Source organism: Pinus tabuliformis, chromosome X (genome assembly GCF_031772625.1).
Source record: "Pinus tabuliformis cultivar Carrire ecotype Pingquan chromosome X, CPIR1, whole genome shotgun sequence".
Lineage (NCBI taxonomy): Eukaryota > Viridiplantae > Streptophyta > Pinopsida > Pinales > Pinaceae > Pinus > Pinus tabuliformis.
Window position 1 is genome coordinate 572,356,790 of NC_142308.1, and position 20,045 is coordinate 572,376,834.

Sequence of the window (20,045 nt, forward strand, 5' to 3'; positions counted from 1 at the left end):
AAGTTATATCTGATGACTAGATGAAACTGCTGTAGGAAACCCATCCACCTATAGTGTCTTGATTGCTGCAATTTAGTTTGTGAGTGCAAATACTGAAGTGGCTAATGATCAGTATGTATAACTGTTTCTTTGCCCATTAAGTAATGTTTCCACTTTTTTACACTCTGTACTAATGCATACAATTCTTTATCATATGTGAGATAATTAACTACTGCAGAATTAAATGTCACGGAATGGTAGCATATGGGTTTACCATGTTGCATCAACACTGCTCCTATGGCATAGTCATTGGCATCTATTTCAATCTCAAATGGTCTTTGAAGATCTGGCAAATGCTAGTACTGGTATTGTACTAATTTTTTTCTTTCAAGGTGTCAAAGGCTTTCTGCTGTTTGCCTCCCCACTGAAACACCTTGTTCAATCCTGTCAAAGAATGTAAGGGAGCTGCAATTAAGGAAAAGTTAGCAATAAACTTTCTCCAATACTACTACTCCTAGGAAGCTTCTAACTTCTGTAGCAGATTTGGGTTTAGGCCAGTTTACAATGACTTCAACCTTAGAGGGATCTATCTTCAATTCACCACCCCCTACAATATGACCCAAATAATTTAAAGATGTTTTGCCAAATTCACACTTTGATAATTTAACATAGAGATTTTATTTTTTCAAAACATCTAAAGTCTGCTTTACGTGCTTCAAATGTTCTTCCCATGTTTTACTGAAAACAAGAATGTCATCCAAATATACAATTACAAAATCATCAATAAAAGGCCTAAGTACATCATTCATAACTCTCATGAAAGTGGCAGGAGCATTAGTTAAGCCAAAAGGCATAACTAGCCATTCATACAGCCTTTGCTTTGTTTTGAAAGCAGTCTTCCATGCATCTTGCTCTGCTACTCTGACCTGATGGTAACCACTACGCAAGTCTAACTTGGAAAAGTAAACAGCTTCTTTCAGCTAATCCAATAGATCGTCAATGCGAGGAAGGGGATAACGATTCTTAATCGTTATTTTATTCAGTGCTCGGTAATCAATGCACATCCTCCACGAACCATCTTTCTTCCTCACCAACACGATTGGAAATCCGCATGGTGATGTGCTTGGTCTTATGAACCCTTTCTCGAGCAGCTCTTGTACCTGCTTCTTGATCTCTGCATTCTCTAAAGCGGATAACCTGTACATTCCGATGTTAGGCAATGGAGCATCTTGCTGCAAATTAATATCATGTACAATTTCCCTTTTGGGTGGCAGAACTTTAGGTTCTTGAAATAGGATATCATATTCTAAAACAATTTTTCTAAATCGGCTTGTTGTTTAGCATCACAGCCTTCAAATATATTGGTTTTATCAGGTTTTTTTTCCTTTACAACCATCAGTAAAAATTGCTTGCATGAATTTACAATTCTTTTCATCTGCCCTGAGTTTATGAGAGTATAATTATTCTTGAGTTTATGAGCTCTTACAATATATTCTATTCCATCTTTAATGAGTTGATACTTATTTTCAGCTCTATAGAAAATGGTTTTTCTATCATACAAGTAAGGACTTCCTAAAACGATTCCACATATATCCAAGGGAACAACATCTAACTCAACCTCATCTACAAATGCTAACCCAAAAGAAAACCTAAGTTTACATTGTCTAGTCACTTGTAGCTTTGCTTTATCACATACCCAACCTAATGGATATGGCTTCTTGTGAGGTGTGGTTAGTAGTCCCAATTTCTTTACAATTGCTTCAGAAATCAAGTTTACTTGTGAGCCACTATCAAATAAAGTATCAATTTTTTGATGCTTGGAAATAACTCTAATATGAAAAAGCTCATGTATTTTCCTCTCATTTTCTTCACTATCAACAATTTGTGCAGAATTACTAGTAGATGCTTCACAATTTTTACCTTTTATCCCTGTGGCTGCAATGGTTGTTTCATCACCTGAGTCTGACCCCAAATCTTTCTGTATAGCAACAGCAGTCTTCTTCTTCTTACCATCGAACTTCTTGGGTTTCAGCTTCGGATGCAAAGACCAGCAATGTTCATCATCATGTCCATCCTTCTTGCAGTGAGTGCATGAAGGTTTGTCTTTATGTACAGCATTTGCCTTCCTCTCTTTCCATTTCTGCTTCCTCTTTTCCTTGTTCTTACTTGCAGTGGGTTTTGATGATCCCCCAATCTCTGGGTTCATATTCTTGCCTCTAGCCTCTAGATGTGTAGCTTGAACAGATACCTCATCTATGCTAGTAGGGTTAAACATGAGAATGGTGTGCCTCAAATAACTATGCAGACCACCTATATACTTCAGCAAAGTTTCAAGGGAGTCTAAAGAAATGCCTAGAATCAAAGCTCTTTTTCTAAATTCTTGGGTGTAACTTTGTACACTTTGCCCTTTTAATTGGCGAAAAGTTTGCTAACTCATCATAGCTTGTTGCATATAAGCTAGTGGATAAAATTGTTTTTTAATGGTAGAAACAAATTCACTCCAGACAAAAAGAATTTTACCATGCTTCTTCAAGTCAGCTTTTGTTCTGCCTTCCCACCAGACTAAGGTAGTTCCTCCAAGGCGTAGGCTGGCCAGCTGAATTTTACTCCTGTCTGAATCAATATTTTGCACCCTGCAATACACATCAATCTGTCTAATCTAGTTATCTAGCTTCTCTGCATTTAATTCTCCATCATATATTGGCAAATCAAATTTAACATCTAATTTAATCAAAGATGTTTTCTTCTTTTTATTTTCAGGGCTATCAGGAGGTGTGGATAGAGGAGCCTCTTTTCCTTTCCCTTTTCCTTCAGAATGGCCATCTAGAAGAGATTCTTCTGTTCCTTTGTCTTGTTTGGAGGTTGAAGAATCTTCACCTCTACCTTTCTTAAATTCTCGATACATCTCTTCTACCATGGATCTCATGGTCATGAAACTATCCATGAACTGAGAGTCTGATTCCAAGGGATTTTCTTCTGCCATTTTCCTCCTAGGATAGACTCTTCCTATTTCTGGGTTAGTCTCAACCAATTCTCCTTCTCCTGATTTGAGCTTTGACCTAGTTATCATTCACCAATCCAGCGCAAGCTTGTCTAACCTTAGCAACCTAAAGCTCTGATACCACTTGATCTGCCTAATGAGATCTAAAACAATTAATAAGGTATTACAGACTCATATGCATGGATTTGCCTATGTTATTTTATGCAATGGATCGATAAGATTGCGAAATACATAGACAATTAAGCAATAAAAGATCATAATAGACAAACACATATAAACACAGCAAGTTTAATAAAGAGTTCACCCAATACTCCTGGGCTACATCTCCTGGTCTAGCCTTCAGTGGTGACCTCTCTATTATGTCTTCAGAACAAAGTTTTACAACAATGTGAGCTCAACTTGAGTCTCAACACACAACAGATACAACAGCAATAGTTTGCTTGAACCTCTCAAGCTTCTCTGAGTACACAGACTCTCTCAATCACTCTCTGTCTCTGTCTTTGCTCTCTGTCTTGGCACTGCCTTCAATACTGCTTGCTTCTGTTTTCTCTCTGTCTGTGGCTTTAAAGCCAATCTGGGCTGCCTGTTCATTTCTCCTTCTCGGCTTTCTGTCTCCCAGCCTCTGTCCGCTCGAATCCCTCTTCTAGCGTTACACAATCATTGCATAACGCATTAAGGGGAGGTGGCCACCTATTCTGCAACGTAAGAGTGCCTCGGGCCTTTGGAACCCCTGAAACAGCCGCTCTCTGTTAACACAGAGAAATGTATTCGAAACTAAGAAAATCCGCCAAAAACACTGTATCGAACTTCAAAAGTCCTCAAATCCAATCTATACTCCTATCAGGTCCGCCCACAAGTCGCTGTCGCAAGTGGCCTGTCCCTTTGCATTTTAAAAATACGTTAAAACTGTGAAAATGATGTAAAAACGGCTTATGACGGATTTGAAATAACATACAATAGCCTTAAGGAACCCTTTCAGACCCGGCTTATCGCATCGGCACTTCGTCCTTTGTATTTCGTTTAATAAACGAAATACGCAAATACAAAGGAAATGGCGATTTCCCGAAACTCAAATTATATCAAATGTGATTTATAATGTTATCGGGTCCGATCAATCACATCGCATATATGTATGTGCGTATAGCCTCGCTCTTCAGTGTAGGTCCGATGCGATATTGCGATATTGCAATCGCAAGTCGCCTGGTCTCTGGTCTCCGTAAGCCTTCCCCTTGGTGTTTCGCCGATGCGATATCGCGATTCAACTTGGGTCGTCGATCTGCGCGCTTGATCGACGGTCCTCATTGATCGCGTCGATCGCTATCGCGAGTTTTATATGGTGCGCTCCGATTTCCTCCACCTGTTACCACCGATTTGCGATTTGTCGATCGGATCTGGACCGTTGATCGGCCAAATCTGAAGGCTATTGTGCATTCACTGTTTGCTCCGCCGATAGCTCTGATTTCACCGTTTTCCTGTGTTTTTCGCCTCCCGATAGTGTTTTTTAGGGTTTTTTAAAAGGTTTGCCCATGCGATAATTTTGATCTTTTGAATGATTTTGAAGACTTAGAGGGTAAATGGATCCATTTTGGATCATGCCTCGATATCCTGGATGAGCAGAAAGCAGAAGTCGGTGGCTTTGAGCACTGCCGAGGCAGAGTACATTGCTGCTAGTATGGCCTCCTGTGAGGCAGTCTGGTTGCGAAAGCTCTTCAGTGAGCTGTTTGGATTTACATTAGATACCATCGTGATCCTGTGTGACAACCAGAGCGGGATTCGTTTATCAGAGAATCTCGTATTTCATGATCGCTCCAAGCATATCGATATCAGGTACCACTATATTCGAGATATGGTGCAGCGAGGAGCAATAAGGCTCCAACATATCAGTACAGATGAACAGGTCACCGACATTTTGACAAAGCCCCTAGGAAAGGTCAAATTCTTGACTTTTCGAGTATGACTTGGTGTCATTCAAAGACCCTCTTATGAGGGTCGAGTATGATGTATTAAGCTCTGGGAGCTCCAGGGGGGCGCGGGGTACTTCTTGGAGCAACATGTGACCACAGGGTGACTCACCATCCCCTGGTGGTGCACTATGTATAGGGTAAAAAGTTCAACCTTCCCCTATGACACCCCGTGGCGACTGTGGAACGAGATGATTAGTTCTCCTGTGGGCCAGGATGATTAGTTCTCCGTGGCGACTGTGGAACAGGATGATTAGTTCTCCTATGGGCCAAGATGATTCGATCTCCGTGGCGACTGTGGAACAGGATGATTAGTTCTCCTATGGACCAAGATGATTAGTTCTTCGTGGCATCTATTGGACAGGATGATTCGTTCTCCTATCAAGGCATCCTACCCATGCAGTCTGGGACTCATGGGAAGTACCTCTCATCTGATCAATGAGCAGGGAAATGAGGTTAGGGACCATAGCAGTACTATCGATGGACGCATTGTTGTATCTACCGTACTCCCTATGCTAGGATGACCTCCATTGATCTGGGATCAATGATACTGATCTGGGATCAATTAGAGTGGTACACACTTTGAGACTGACTTCGGGTCAGTGGAGGATGGTATGATACATCCTCGGTCATTTCTTCTTCTTCATAGTTCGAGCAGAGCAGAGCAAAGCAAAGCAGAGCAGAGTAGAGCAAGGGTCAAGGCAGTTCATTTGAAGGATGGATAGTAGCGACGGTCAGACGGATTGCAGATGGAGTTCTCCCTAGTTGAAAGGGAGTGTTAAAATTGGCAAGTTGGCAACTAGGGCCAAACTCCATGTGGGTCACCTTATTTATCGTTGTTGATATTTTTCCTAGATTCCTCTCATCGAGAGGTGTAGGATTGATCTAAAGATCATCCGATTCCGACAAGTATTTATGGAGATATGAATTTATTTCTAATTACTTGACAAATTGTCAAGGTTGGCCAACAGCTCGATGTGTGGCACACATGCCCAGCGTTTCATATAAATAGAAGAGAGGTTGAGTCATTTAAAACTCATTCAATCACTCATCTTCTCTCTCTCCTACTCATCAAGGAGCCTCTCTCTCTCTCACATGTGTGGCTGGAAAAGAAGACATGGTAGTGCAAGGCAGACGCAGGAAGAAGGATGCAGGAGCTGTAGGTCATCTCTTTGACCAGCGTTGACCATCTAGGAGTGCAGATTTGGTGTGGCTGCCTCTCCTAGGCAGGCCACAGATTTTGGCACGAAAACCAAGGTGATCTGACCTCTAGTTTGACCTATGCTGATTGCCCTAGTTTGGGGCAGCAAGTTGACTTCAGTCAACTACAGTTTGACTGCATTTTCAGGGTTGTTCAAGGGTTGTTTCTTTAGGCTGTTCGAGGGTTAGCTGACCAAACATATTGGAGGTCAATTTCCACTCGTTTGACCAAGTTTGACTTTGTTGGTCTAGGGTTTGCTGCTGCTGATATAAAATTACAGAATTTTGATTTTGTACTATTTCTCTCTATTGAACTATTGAAAATAAAAGAAGATTTGATCAAAGGGTTTCCCTGCATTGGGGTTTGTCCCTGGCTAGCTGCCACATCTTGTGTCTCTTGTCTTGGCTTGTTTTCTGTCAAATCATTTAATGTTCTATCTGCACTTTACTTTATGTATATGTGATTGCTAATATGTGGGTAATAAGAAGAAAAAAATAAGTAAACTGCTCTAAGCATAGAACATACCATAATTTAATAGTATCGCTGATTCGAATTTGAGATGTTTATGGGTCAACCCTCAAATCAAAATTTGATGTAAGTCTTGTATTCAAAAATGAATGTGGAAATTAAAAAAACCATAGCAAATATCAGAAAGATATCTTCAATGACTTCGAAAGAAAAAAGAACCAGCAACAGTTTGAGGCAGCACTTGCACTTGGTTCTTTGCGCTGCAATGTCTCTTTGGACCAAAGAGCAAAACCACACCACAAACCCTTTTCAAAGGGATTACATGCTATCCTACAGCTGGAGCAAATCAGGGATTTGTAAAAGCAGCTGGAGGTAGGGAATTGGCTCTTTACACTTGGGCCAGATCTAAAGAACATGACAATAACCGCGAAGACTCCCTAATCTGGAAAAATTGGAGTCACACCTTTCTAAGGTGAACTAATCAGACTTGAGGGTCCTAAATTTGGGCACTCGAACCAACAATGCTTGCCTTAATCCAACAAAGATTCTAGGAGCACCCTTGTGAAGGCGTCAAACTTACCATTGCCTCCTGTTTCAGTGAGATTATCAGAATAACTTCACCTATGCTTCCTTACAATGATGACATTATGGGAGATGTGTTCCAGCTGATAGAAGAAAAACTTCAAGAACTACATGACACCTTGGGTCCTACCATTGAGAAGGGACTCAATATCCTAGAGATCATGGCTGGAGTTAAGGGTAACCAAGATGCCATCTGCAGGATGCTACAGACTAGATTGTTGGCCATTTGGAGAAAGGAGTGGGTTGTTTCATTCGTTGCTTCTGAACTAGCTGAAAGGTTGTTTGAGCAAAACATAAAACTATTCAAAAGGCAATTATCCAAGGAAGAGTTGAGAAGAATGTGAGTTAGAGATGATAAAGGTGCAAAGACCCAAACATGCAGCAAGAATGAGCTAAGGAGGAAAGGTCTTTGCTCCGTTTGCAAGGGACCTTGGGAGCCTAGCCACTCATGCTTGAGTGATATGGATGAGTTAGAACAAGAGGAGACTCCTGCTGATGAGAGTGAGATGGGTTCTACTATTGGTGTTGAGCATGAGCCGTCATGTGGAGATGTTGACAGTAGCCCAGTTATACTTCCATGTTTGATGATTGGTGATGGTGAACAACAGATTAAGGAAGAGAGTGAAGGAGAAGACATTCAAGGAGACTTGTGGGATGAGACACCATTGATGAACCAACACGAAGATCACACAGAGGTGCATAGGCATGAGGAGGAGGATATGCATAATGTGCATGATGAACCATCCTTGGAGAGCTACTTGAAGGCTCAAGTTGGAGACGTGGTGGAGGTGGTTGAGCATCCATCTTTGGATCCACCCATTGATGAGGTGCAAATAGACACAGTCACACAGAGGCAGCCAGCGAGGCTGCAGCACTTTCAAAAAGTAGTCAACAAGAGAAGATTGAGCATTTAAGGACAAATCTTATGTTGTTGAAGCAGAAGACCAAACAATCTGAGACACCATCTTGCGGCAGAATAGTAAAATTAAGGAGCTTAGAATGAAGTGTGTTGAGTCAGCAAATGAGTTGTCTAGAGTTGAGGGACAATTGAGGTTCCTAGCAAGGAAGCAAGAGGAGTACACTTGGGCGTTTCTGAGCAGCCCTCTTCAGGAGTACATCAAAAGGGCTTGCAGCGCTATCATCCCACTTTTGTACATTGGAGAGAGAGTGGCAAAGTTTTCTAGGAGGATCTTGTTGGTTGACTAGGTGGATCAACATGAGTTGAGCATCGAGCAACATCAACATAGTAGACTTGTTCTATGTGCAATTATTCATGCATTCGATAATGCAAGAAAAAAATCTCCAGAAATGCGAGAGAGAAATCTCCACTAGATCTGCCAATGATAAAACAAAATAACAAGCTTCCAATAAATTTGCTAACAGTCAGAGAGATAAAAATACTTATGCAAGGGCTCTATCACCAATGCGAAAGAGATCACCTATGATGATAAGAAATCTACCACTGATAATCAGATATCTGCCACTGATAATAAGAGATCTGCAAATGATGATAAGAGATTTGCCAATCTGCAATAGATCTGCTAACAATAAGAGATCAATCAAGATAGCTTCCACAAGTTTTAAGGTCTTCTTCACAATGTCTTCCAGCTAGATTTGAAACAAGAGGTTGATCCTCTCACCATACCACAGAGACAGATCTCATATATTCTTCCCTTCTGAGGCTCAAACTTGAGATAGAATACAGCTCTGTGAAGGCATAAGCTCGGACCAAATCACAATTCAAAAATGGCTCAGATCTAAATCAGTGGAGGCATCCTGAGGTGGCTTGGATCTAGATCTGTGTGAGGCAGATCTGAAATGTATTAGATCTAGATCTATGGAAGCAGATCTGAAGTAAATCTCGGCCTAGTTACAGGCCTGGAGCAATTATAATCTCTGACCAATCAATGAGCTCAGATCACAGAATAATGAACAACCAAATCACAGTCTTCAATAAAAGATAGAAGAGAAATTTCTTCACTTGATCTGACCTTTAAACATCTCTTTGAATACCTTCGTGTAGGAGAGCAGATGAGCAATGTATGCATGATCAAATTACATATCAAGGAAAGCAGATTAGCCTTGTATTCATTATAGCCATCATCTGATCTAAATGAAAGTGTTTCAAGGCAAGCCAACTAGGCATCATGTAAGTTTCTAGGCAAGTCGAATTGACCATCTAGAAGAGCCAGCCTAGCACTTGTGGAGCAACTTGAAAATAATTCACTTCAGGGTTTTTAAAGGAAATTTCTCCATTAGTTGCACAAATTCAACACAATGTCCCAGTTGGCAATTGCTAGGGCACCTGTAAGTTTACAGTCCAATAAATAGTGAGTTGTTAGTAATAGCATAACTGGATTTAATTAGTAGTGTTTCATGTTATCAGGGTTGTCCTCATTGTTGCAACAACCCTAGGGTGAACTCATTTAATAGCTGGAATTGTATTGGTGAATCATTGTATTGCTACTGTTATTGTTATAGGCTCAGAACTGCTGGTGAAACATTGTATTGCTACTATTATTGTTATAGGCTCAAAAATGCTGGTGTGATAACCAGGATTAGTTGTTAAATTGAATTGTTATGAGTCATTGATTGTGTTGCATATTCCTGTCTGGAGTTGAAAGGAATTTTGTGAAAAGGCAACACAATTTATCTTGCAAAAACTACAACCCTAAGGGCAAAAATCCCCTAGGGATTCTGTGAAAAGGCAACACAAATTATCTTGCAAAAACTACAACCTTGAGGGATTTTGTGAAAAGGCAATACAATTTATCTTGCAAAAACTACAACCCTAAGGGCAAAAATCCCCTAGGGATATTACATACTGGCTTGATGGATGAGCCTCCACGTGCTTGGAGGTGTATTTCACCCTTAAAGAGGTATTTTGAGATAAAGAAAAGGCACATTATTTGATGCTTTGACCTTCGAAGAAGACTATGGGATAAGAACACTTTGTTCAAGGCATTATATAGTATATACATATTTGGAGGAGCTCTTCACATGAGAAGAAGATGCCATGCAGACTTGGCATTATCTACAAATTTGGAAGAGCTCTTCACAAGAGAAGATGCCATGAAGACTTGAATGACGTTGAATATCTTTAGGGAGTTGGAAGAAGAACTGTTAATTTTTGGTATGTTCTATGCTTAAGAGCAATTTACTTCAATTTCTTTATTAGCCCAATATCTAGTTTAGCAATCACATCAGCATGATAGTAAAATGTAGATAGAACATAAACATAAACAGTAGAAGACAAGCCAAGACAAGAGAACACAAGATGTGGTACCAGCCAGGGACAAACCCCAATGTGGGGAAACCCTTGATCAATTCTTCTTATATTCTTCAATAGTTCAGCAGAGAGAGATAGTACAAATTTACAAATCTGATAATTTATGACAGCAGCAGAAAAGCCCTAACCAAAAAAGTCAATGTTGGTCAAACAGGGCAGAATTCTTACTCTAAGCAGCTCAGTCAAACCCAATCAACTTCGGCCTCTGACAGCAAACCCAAACAATCCAAAACAGGCCGAAAATGTCCAGTCAAATTATGGTCAACTGAAGTCAAACTGCAGCTAGCAACTAGGGCAGTCAACACTGGTCAAACTAGAGGTCAGATCACCTCGGTTTCAATGCCCAAATCTGCGGCCAGCCAAGGAGAAGCTGCCTCACCCAATCTGTAGTCAAAACAGGTCAACACAAGTGGTCAACGCAACCAAACAGTCTCCCTGCAGCTCGATCAACGCTGGTCAACGCAGACAACTCCTTCCTTCGCACGTGTGAGAGATGGTTGCCCTAATTTGTGTACCCAATCAAGTGAGGAGAGAGAGATGAGTGAAGATGAGATGATGAAATAATGACTTGAGGTCTCCTCCTTTTATATGCAATGTTGAGGATGAACTGGGGGTAAAACTGTTTGTTTTGCTTGTTGGTCGACCTTGACAATTTGTCAATAATATAAATAAATGCATATCTTCATTTTTACATGTCGGAATCGGATGATATTTAGATCAATCCTACACCTCTCGGAGAGAGAAATCCAAGAAAAATATCATTTGTCATAAATAAGATGACCCATGTGGAGTTTGGCCCTAGTTGCCAATTTTAACACTCCCTCTCAACTAGGGAGAACTCCATTTGCTGGAGTTTGGCCCTAATTGCCAATTTTAACACTTCCTCTTAACTAGGAAGAACTCCATTTGCTATTCCATCTGTCAATCGGTACTATCTCTACCATCAATGCACTGCTCTGCTCTGTTGAATTATGAAAAAGAAGAAGTGATCCAGAATGTATCATACCATTCTCTATTGACCCAAAGTCAGTCCCAGAAAGAGAGTGTGCCATACCACTCTTACTAACCCGAAGTCAATTCCAATTGATCCCAGATCAATAGCAGTCATCCTAGCATAGAGAGTACAGTAGTACACGATGCGTCCACAGGTAGTACTATGGTCTTTATCCTCATTTCCCTACTCATTGGCCAGATGAGAGGTACTTCCCATGAGTTCCAGACTGCATGGGTAAGATGTCTCAGCAGAAGAAGGATGAACCACTCATCCTGCCTACATGTCGCCACGAGGTATCATAGGGGAAGGCTGAACCACTCACTCTGTACACAGCAAACCACTAGGGGAAGGCTGAACCACTCACCCTATGGTTGCTCATCTCTCCAAGAAGTACCCCAAGCCCCCCAGAGCTCCCAGAGCTCAATGTCCATATCATACGGGACCCTCATAAGAGGGTCTCTCCACAGCTCCTAGTCGTTCTCAAAAAGTCAAGAATTTGACCTTTCCCAGAGGCTTTGTCAGAATGTCGGCGACTTGCTCATCGGTCCCAATGTGATGGAGCCTTATTGCTCCTCGTTGTACCATATCCCGGATAAAGTGGTACCTGATATCTATGTGCTTGGAGCGATCATGAAATACGAGATTCTCTGATAATCGGATCCCACTCTGGTTGTCACAGAGGATCACGGTGGTATCCAGCACATGTCCAAACAGCTCACTGAAGAGCTTCCTCAACCAAACAGCTTCACAAGAGGCCATACTAGCAGCTATTTATTCGTCCTCAGCGGTGCTCAAGGCAACCGATTTCTGCTTCCTGCTCATTTAGGATAACGAAGCAGAACCCAAAGAAAAACAGCACCCAGATGTGCTCTTGTGATCCACCACATTGCGGGCCCAATCAGCATCAGAATAACCCATGCAACCTCACATCTCCAGCAGTGTATCTCAGGCTTCAGCCCATGAGTGATTGTGCCCCGAAGATATCTTAGAAGATTCTTGGCACCAATCCAATTATATGATGAGGCTCAACCATATATTGGCTCAACGTATTAACTGCAAAACATATGTCCGAACGGGAGTTCACTAAGAACATCAGTGCTCCTATGAGTTGACGATTCTCAGAAGTATTTCCCAATTCAAGTCCGACAGCACTACCACATAACTTCTTGAAGTTAAGCTCCATCGGGGTAGTCACAGGGTTGCAGTCCACCATCCCAAATCTTTCCAATATCTTCACAACATATTTTCCTTGAGATAGGAAAATTTCTCCTGCCTTTTGCCAGACTTCCAACCCTAGGAAGTAGTGCATCAGTCCTAGGTCTTTCATCTCAAATTCAGAAGCCAACTCCCTCTTACATTTGTGAAGGAGAGGGTCTGCACATGTCAGAAAGAGGTCATCCACATAAAGTACTAGTATGAGAGGTTTATCATTTTCAACCTTAAAGTAAAGGTTCGGATCAGCTTCATCAGATAGCTATCAATCCTCTCATACCAAGCTCGGGGTGCTTGCTTCAAGCCATAGAGAGCTTTCTTCAACCTGTATACATGAGATTCCCGATCATGAACCTCAAACCCCTCGGGTTGTTTCACATAGACTTCCTCTTTAATTGAACCATGCAAGAAAGCGGTCTTGACATCCATCTAATGTAGGTTCGATCCTTGCGAGGCAGCAAGGTCTATGATCGAGCGGATGGTGGTGTATCGGAAAACAGGTGCAAATATCTCATCGTAATCTACACCTTCCTTTTGAGAGAAGCCTCGAGCAACAAAGCGAGCCTTGAACTTTTCTGCACTTCCATCAGCTCCATGCTTGATTTTGTAGAACCACTTAGAGGTGACCACTGATTTGTCCTGGGGTCCAGGAACCACATCCGAAACATCATTCTTCGAAATAGACTCGTATTCTTCATTCATAGCATCCTTCCATACTTGTTGCTTCATGGCTTCTTCAAATGATGAAGCCTCATTTTGAATGATAGTGCTCATAACGGTCAAGTATCCTTGATACATGTTCGGCTTCTTGTTCTCACGGAAAGTCCCCCTAGGTGCAATATGTCTTTCGGCATCTTCGAGAGTCTCCCTAAGCCATGAGGGTCTCCTCTTGGAGGAGGAGGGCTCTTGGAGAGGAGGATCAATAGGATCCATAGGTTCATCAACATCCGGGATCGTCTCGTCCTCTTTTTCACCCTGCTTTCCGGTGTCAGCTTCTTTGTCCTTCCTTGGGATAGGAAGGTTGTTGATTTTGCTGAGGGCCATATCTTCGTCAAAGGTGACATCATGACTTATTTCAATTTCCCTTTGACCAGCTACATAAATTCTATAGCCCTTGGAATTTTCGCTATAGCCCACAAAGATTCCTTTCTTCCCTGATGCACCCAATTTGCTTCTTTTCTCTTTTGGCACATGAAAATATACATGACTTCCAAAAATTCTAAAATGAGAGACATCGGGTTTCTTACCAGTGAACATTTTTTCGGGAGCCTTGGAGTCCAATGCTTGATGAGGGCATCAGTTTTGAACATACACAGTGATATTCGCAGCTTCGGCCCATAGAAACTTCGGAAGCCCTTGATCATGAAGCATGGCACGAACAGCTTCCACAATAGTACGATTCTTCCTTTCAACCACACCATTCTGCTCGGGAGTGTACGGTGTTGTGGTCTCCCTCTTAATGCCAGCTTCTCTGCAATAATCATGGAATTCATTTGATTAGTACTCAGTCCCATTATCAGTCCTCAATATCTTGATTCTTTTCTCGAATTGGTTTTTGATCATGGCTTTTAAGTGACAGAACCAGGTGAACACTTCATCCTTCTTTTTCAAGAATTAGATCCAAGTCTTGTGTGAATAATCATCTGTAAAGGTGAGATAATATAAGTATCCTCCCAAAGAGTTTACGACATCATACCAGATATGTCGGAGTGGATCAATTGCAATATATCTGTGGTCTTGCTATTACTAGAGGGGAATGATCCCCTTGTAAGTTTTCCTTTGGCACATCCCGGACATACACCTTCATGCTCTACTTTGAACTCGGGCATACCTGTCACCATCTGTCTCACATCGAGTAGAACCTTATAATGAAGATGGGCCAACCTCCGGTGCCATAGTTCAGATTGTAGAGATGTGTCGCAAGACATGGCTCCCAATGAACTTCCTCCAACTTGATACAAAGTGTCAACCCTGAACCCAAGAGTAAAAGCATCTTTAAAATTCTTTTTCCAAACACGTACCTTTCCATCGATGAATGCCACCTTGTATCCTTTGTCTTCCATTGCCGAAATGGACACCAGGTTCTTCTTGAGATTAGGTACATATAGAACTTCTTGTAAATGAATCGTGTTACCTTGATTCAATTGAAGGGTAACATTCCCTACTCCTTTCACGGGATAGGTGGCATCGTCTCCAAGGATAATCTCCAAGTTTGTCTCCTTCTATCAGATTAGATAGAGCTTCCTTGTATCCGATGAAGTGCCTTGAGACACCACTATCAATTAGCCAATTCCCCAAAGTGTCCGGTGGAGAGGTAGTGGAAAGGGTTGATATAAGATAGCATTCCTTTTGCTTATTGTTAACAACATTTGATTCTTCATGCCTGGAGTTCCTTGCTTTCTTGGAGGGTTGACCATTCCTTGATGTCCCACATTCCTTTTTCCTTTGCCATTGAACCTATCATTCCTTTGATTGTTGTTGTTGAAGTTACCCCTGGAATGATTGTGATCATCGTCATGTGATGTGCCCCTTCTATTTGGACACTCCCTTTCATAGTGACCAAATTTATTGCAAACAAAGCACCTGCCCTTCCTTTCACCCTTAGATCCAGGCTTTCCATTGAAGTGACCTTTAGACCCTGCATTATTTCTCCTTTTGGCATGAGCGGAGAAAGCAGTGGAGTTGCCTCTATTAGAAGGCATTTCTTGCTCCACCATTCTTGTCCCTTCCTGAATGCATCTCGACATCAATTCTTCAAACCCTGGAATTCGATCATTATTGAGAATAGTGGTTTTAAATATATACCACTCGAGTGGGAGTCCTCCAAGGGTAGTGATAGTAAGTTCCCTGTCAAGAATGACCTCTCCAATCGAAAGTATAAGAAGTAGGATTGAATATCCTCGTCCTTGCCCTTCTTAATATCCTTCAACTTATTTTTGAGAAATAAAATTTGATTTGCATCACTAACCTTGAACATGTTGACCAATTTGTTGTAGATCTCCTTGGAGGTGTTCAAATCGAAGATGTAGGCCACCAGACACTTGTCAATGGAATCTTTGATAATCTTTTTCGCTTTGACTTCAGCCTTATTGTACTTGGACTTTGTAGCAGCCGGTGCATTTGAAGGAGGCTCAGGGAGTTTCCCCCTTCATATAATCCAACACTTCTTGTTCTTCTAATGTCATATCAAGAGACATCTTCCACCCATGATAGTCAGACTTTTCACAGAGCTTGTCTTCAGCCGAGAAGTGGGATGAGGAACCCATTGAGCCTTTTGTCCTTGTCCAACTGTCTTCAGTGATTGCTCTTTCACTCTTGCTTGAGCTTTGTCTTCACCTTAGCTCTGATACCATGTTAATTTTTGGTATGTTCTATGCTTAAGAGCAATTTACTTCAATTTCTTTATTAGCCCAATATCCAGTTTAGCAATCACATCAGCATGATAGTAAAATGCAGATAGAACATAAACATAAACAATAGAAGATAAGCCAAGACAAGAGGACATAAGATGTGGCACCAACCAGGGACAAACCCCAATGTGGGAAAACCCTTGATCAATTCTTCTTATATTCTTCAATAGTTCAGCAGAGAGAGATGGTACAAATTTACAAATCTGACAATTTATGACAGCAGCAGAAAATCCCTAACCAAAAAAGTCAACGGTGGTCAAACAAGATAGAATTCTTCCTCTAAGCAACTCAGTCAAACCCAGTGAACTTCAACCTCCAACAGCAAACCCAAACAGTCCAAAACAGGCCAAAAATGTCAAGTCAAATTCTAGTCAACTGAAGTCAAACTACAACCAGCAACTAGGGCAGTCCATTGTTGATTTGGGGTAGCATCAGATGTGCTCTAGCCACGAAAATTGGTGGAGAGGCTAAAGCACATGAGATCTCCAAGACCCAAAAATGGTTTGGGCAGACTCTAACCGGTTTGGGAGATATTAAAATAATTAATATTTTTAATGGAGTTCCTAAGTCTAAACTTAGGAAAAATAAAATATTAATGTGAATTAATATAAAACTGGGTTAGAAGGTTCCAAAAGTCATGGATCAAGCCAAATCTAATCTTAGTCATTGATTAGAGATTTAATCTTAAACGTTGATGGACCAACGAGAAAAGTATAAGAGGAGGCTTGAGCGTCAGTTGGAGAACACACCGAGAAAGATCAAGAACTCGATTTTCTGGGGCAGGGTTTGCTGAGGAAATTGAGTGAAGTGATCTGAGTTGCAGCTGAGGGGCAATGAATACATAGCAGAGAGGCAGAATTAGTACCGGGAGGATCAGCGCAGAAGCGGGGAGAGGTTGATGCAAAGCCAGCTAGAGGCCACGCAGAGGCCACGCAGAGGCAGCCAGAGGCCACACAGAGGCAGCCAAGAGCTGCGCAGAGGCAAAGAGGGCCAACGTGTGAGACGCAGAGGGTCCAAAGGCTGACGCAGAGCCCCGAGAGGCTGACGCTAGGCCAGATTTTCTAGGGCAGGGTTTGCTGAGGAAATTGAGTGAAGTGATCTGAGTTGGAGCTGAGGCGCAGTGAATACATAGCAAAGAGGCAGAGTTAGTACTGGGAGGATCAACGCAGAAGCGAGGAGAGGTTAACGCAGAGCCAGCTGGAGGCCATCACGCAGAGGCAACCAGAGGCCACGCAGAGGCAGCCAGGAGCTGCGCAGAGGTAGAGAGAGCCAGCGTGTGAGACGCAGAGGCTCCAAAGGCTGACGCAGAGCCCCGAGAGGCTGACGCTAGGCCAGATAGGTTGACGCTGGGATAGAGAGGTTGACACATGCCTTAGAGGCAGCGCTGGGAGATTTTCGTGGGACAGATTGGAGCTGGAGAGCTGGACAGGGTGACGCGGTCCCTATCAGGGTGACGGAGAGCAGTAGACGCTGCAATTGTTTATGTGGGATCGTTCATCTGATGATTTAGGTGGAATATCTGTCTCCGACTGAGAGCTACTACTACCGAGGGCATTCTCTGTTGGGTGAACCATTTTTAGCACCCTGGTTGTATTCTGAAACTGCATAATAATAAAACCCTTTGAATAGTTGCACCGGTTTTCTGGCATTGGGTTTTTCCGGGGACATTAGTCCAAAAACAACGTTGTTTTCTTTATGTGTTGATACTGTACTTGTATTTATTTTCAGTATTTACATGGTAAATAACTTGTTAAATAACTGAACAAGTAGGAAGAAATAAATCAGATAGTACAGGAAGAATTTATGACAGTTAGACTTAGAAATTCCAACATCAACGTTGGTCAAACCAGAGGTCGAATCATCTCAATTTCAATGCCCAAACAATCTCCCTGCAGCTCAGCCAACGCAGTCAACTCCTTCTTCCTTTGCACGTGTGAGAAATGGCTGCCCTAATCTGCGTACCCAATCAAGTGAGGAGAGAGAGAGGAGTGAAGATGAGATGATGAAATAATGACTTGAGGTCTCCTCCTTTTATATGCAATGTTGAGGATGAACTGGGGTAAACCTGACTGTTTTGCTTGCTAGCCAACCTTGACAATTTGTCAATAATATAAATAAATTCATATCTTCATTTTTACATGTCGATATCGGATGATCTTCAGATCACACCTCTCGTAGAGAGGAATCCAAGAAAATATCAGCTGTCATAAATAAGATGACCCATCTGGAGTTTGGCCCCAGTTGCCAATTTTAACAAGAACGTTAGCTAAGTTGAAGTTTCTCAATCCCTTTACTCTTTTCATGGATTATTAGGATCTTCTAGTATTATTTATATTGTTTATAAAAGCTACGGCTGCCCTTTGTTCCTAATTTCAATGTTGCAATGACACATCTTGTAATTTCATATTCAAACCCTTGTTCTAAATGTGCCCTAGCTCCATAACACCATTGGACATGCACTAGTTTTGGTAAATTCCACCATCCATGTTATTTAAAAAATAGAATTAAAACATTTTTCTTTTTAATACTTATCAATTTTCCAGCAAGGTAACAAATTGGCTCAGCCCAGTAATTGTACTTGCCCTCATGGCCGTGGACAAGTTGAATTCCTCTAATAATAATAATAACCCTATATTTTCTTTTTTAGGGAAATCATCCTCTCTCAGCCCAAGGTCAAGTGTGAGGATCAATACAAAATCACGTTTATAGCCACATAACTATTACATCATCATCATGTCACTCTCAGCTTGAACTCGGTAGGGAGATAACAACCCAACCATGGGTTTCATCATGGTACTAAATTCTTCCTAAAACGTGCATTTTAAAGGTTGATAACAAATTATATAATCTTTAACATGTTCTTCCGCAGATAATGTATTTATATTTTAGGCATTTGTTATATTTATCTTTTCCCTAAAGATGCTACGGTGAGCCTCGCAGAACATAAATAGGTTCAAAAGGACGCCAATCAAGGGAAAAGAAAGAAAGAAATTACCTCTATTGTTTCTAGAAGACGGATGATGTTGGGATGGTTGACGCTTCTGAGAAATTTGATCTCGCAGTCAAGGCAATCTCTGAGATGTTTATTGAGCTTCTGCAAATCGACATCTTTTATAGCCACCTGGTTGCCGTGGAGTGTATGCCTGGCCTTCCATACCTCTGTAAAGGACCCCGCCCCTACCACCTTCGTTGCCATGTAATCTCCAAACATCTTTATCTTATTCGATGGTAATGCGATACGTTCCGGTGCCATCTCCAATACAGCTGACACAAAATTATTCCCCACCCCAAATCAAAATATACATACATTGCGAGGAGCTCGGAAGGCTCCAGACTGATGCTCCCATGATGCAGAGACCAGAGTTTGGTGCGTTACATAACTGGAATATGGTGGTTTGGCTATGGTTTAGTTGGGAAAGAAAAACTGCGTTATGGCGGTTTAATGGTTAAACAAGACGCTCTGTCGAGTTGCAACTTAAATTTATTGGTAAAATAGAGATGATATTATAAAAAATCATTGTAGGGACCAACACCCTAAATAGATAACTTAAATTGAATGATAAAGTAGCATGATTAACTTAATAAATTATTAAAAATATTTGATATAAATAAACTTATAAAATGTATAATTTAATGGAAATAAAGGATAACTATCATATTTTTTTAATTTATTTTATTTTTAATAATATAAAATATGATATTAACTAATTTTATAATTTCATTAATGTTTAAATTGATTTTAAAAATTATATTAGTCTTCATATTTTAAATTTTTATCATATATAAATTGTATTTAGTAAAACTATTTTTTTTTTAAATAATAAGTATTGTTTTTTATCATATATAAATTGTATTTAGTAAAATTATTTTTTTTTTAAATAATAAGTATTGTGCTAACAAGGTGTAAAATAGATGGTGATGGGGTATACTATTAAGTCACTCAATGAT

At 41.0% G+C, this 20,045-nt stretch overlaps 1 protein-coding gene across 2 annotated transcripts in view; it reads right to left on the minus strand.

The window, feature by feature from the left end:
• LOC149141306 (serine/threonine-protein kinase ATG1t-like) overlaps nt 1-19,556 on the minus strand; it is a 188,477-nt gene extending 168,921 nt beyond the window's left edge. For both annotated transcript variants that reach the window (XM_089446926.1, XM_089446925.1), the window contains exon 1: nt 19,093-19,556. In XM_089446926.1, coding sequence (XP_089303052.1) covers nt 19,093-19,350 — 258 coding nt within the window. In that variant the 5' untranslated portion in view covers nt 19,351-19,556. The remainder of the gene's footprint in view (nt 1-19,092) is intronic.
• Nucleotides 19,557-20,045: the final 489 nt, after the last annotated feature.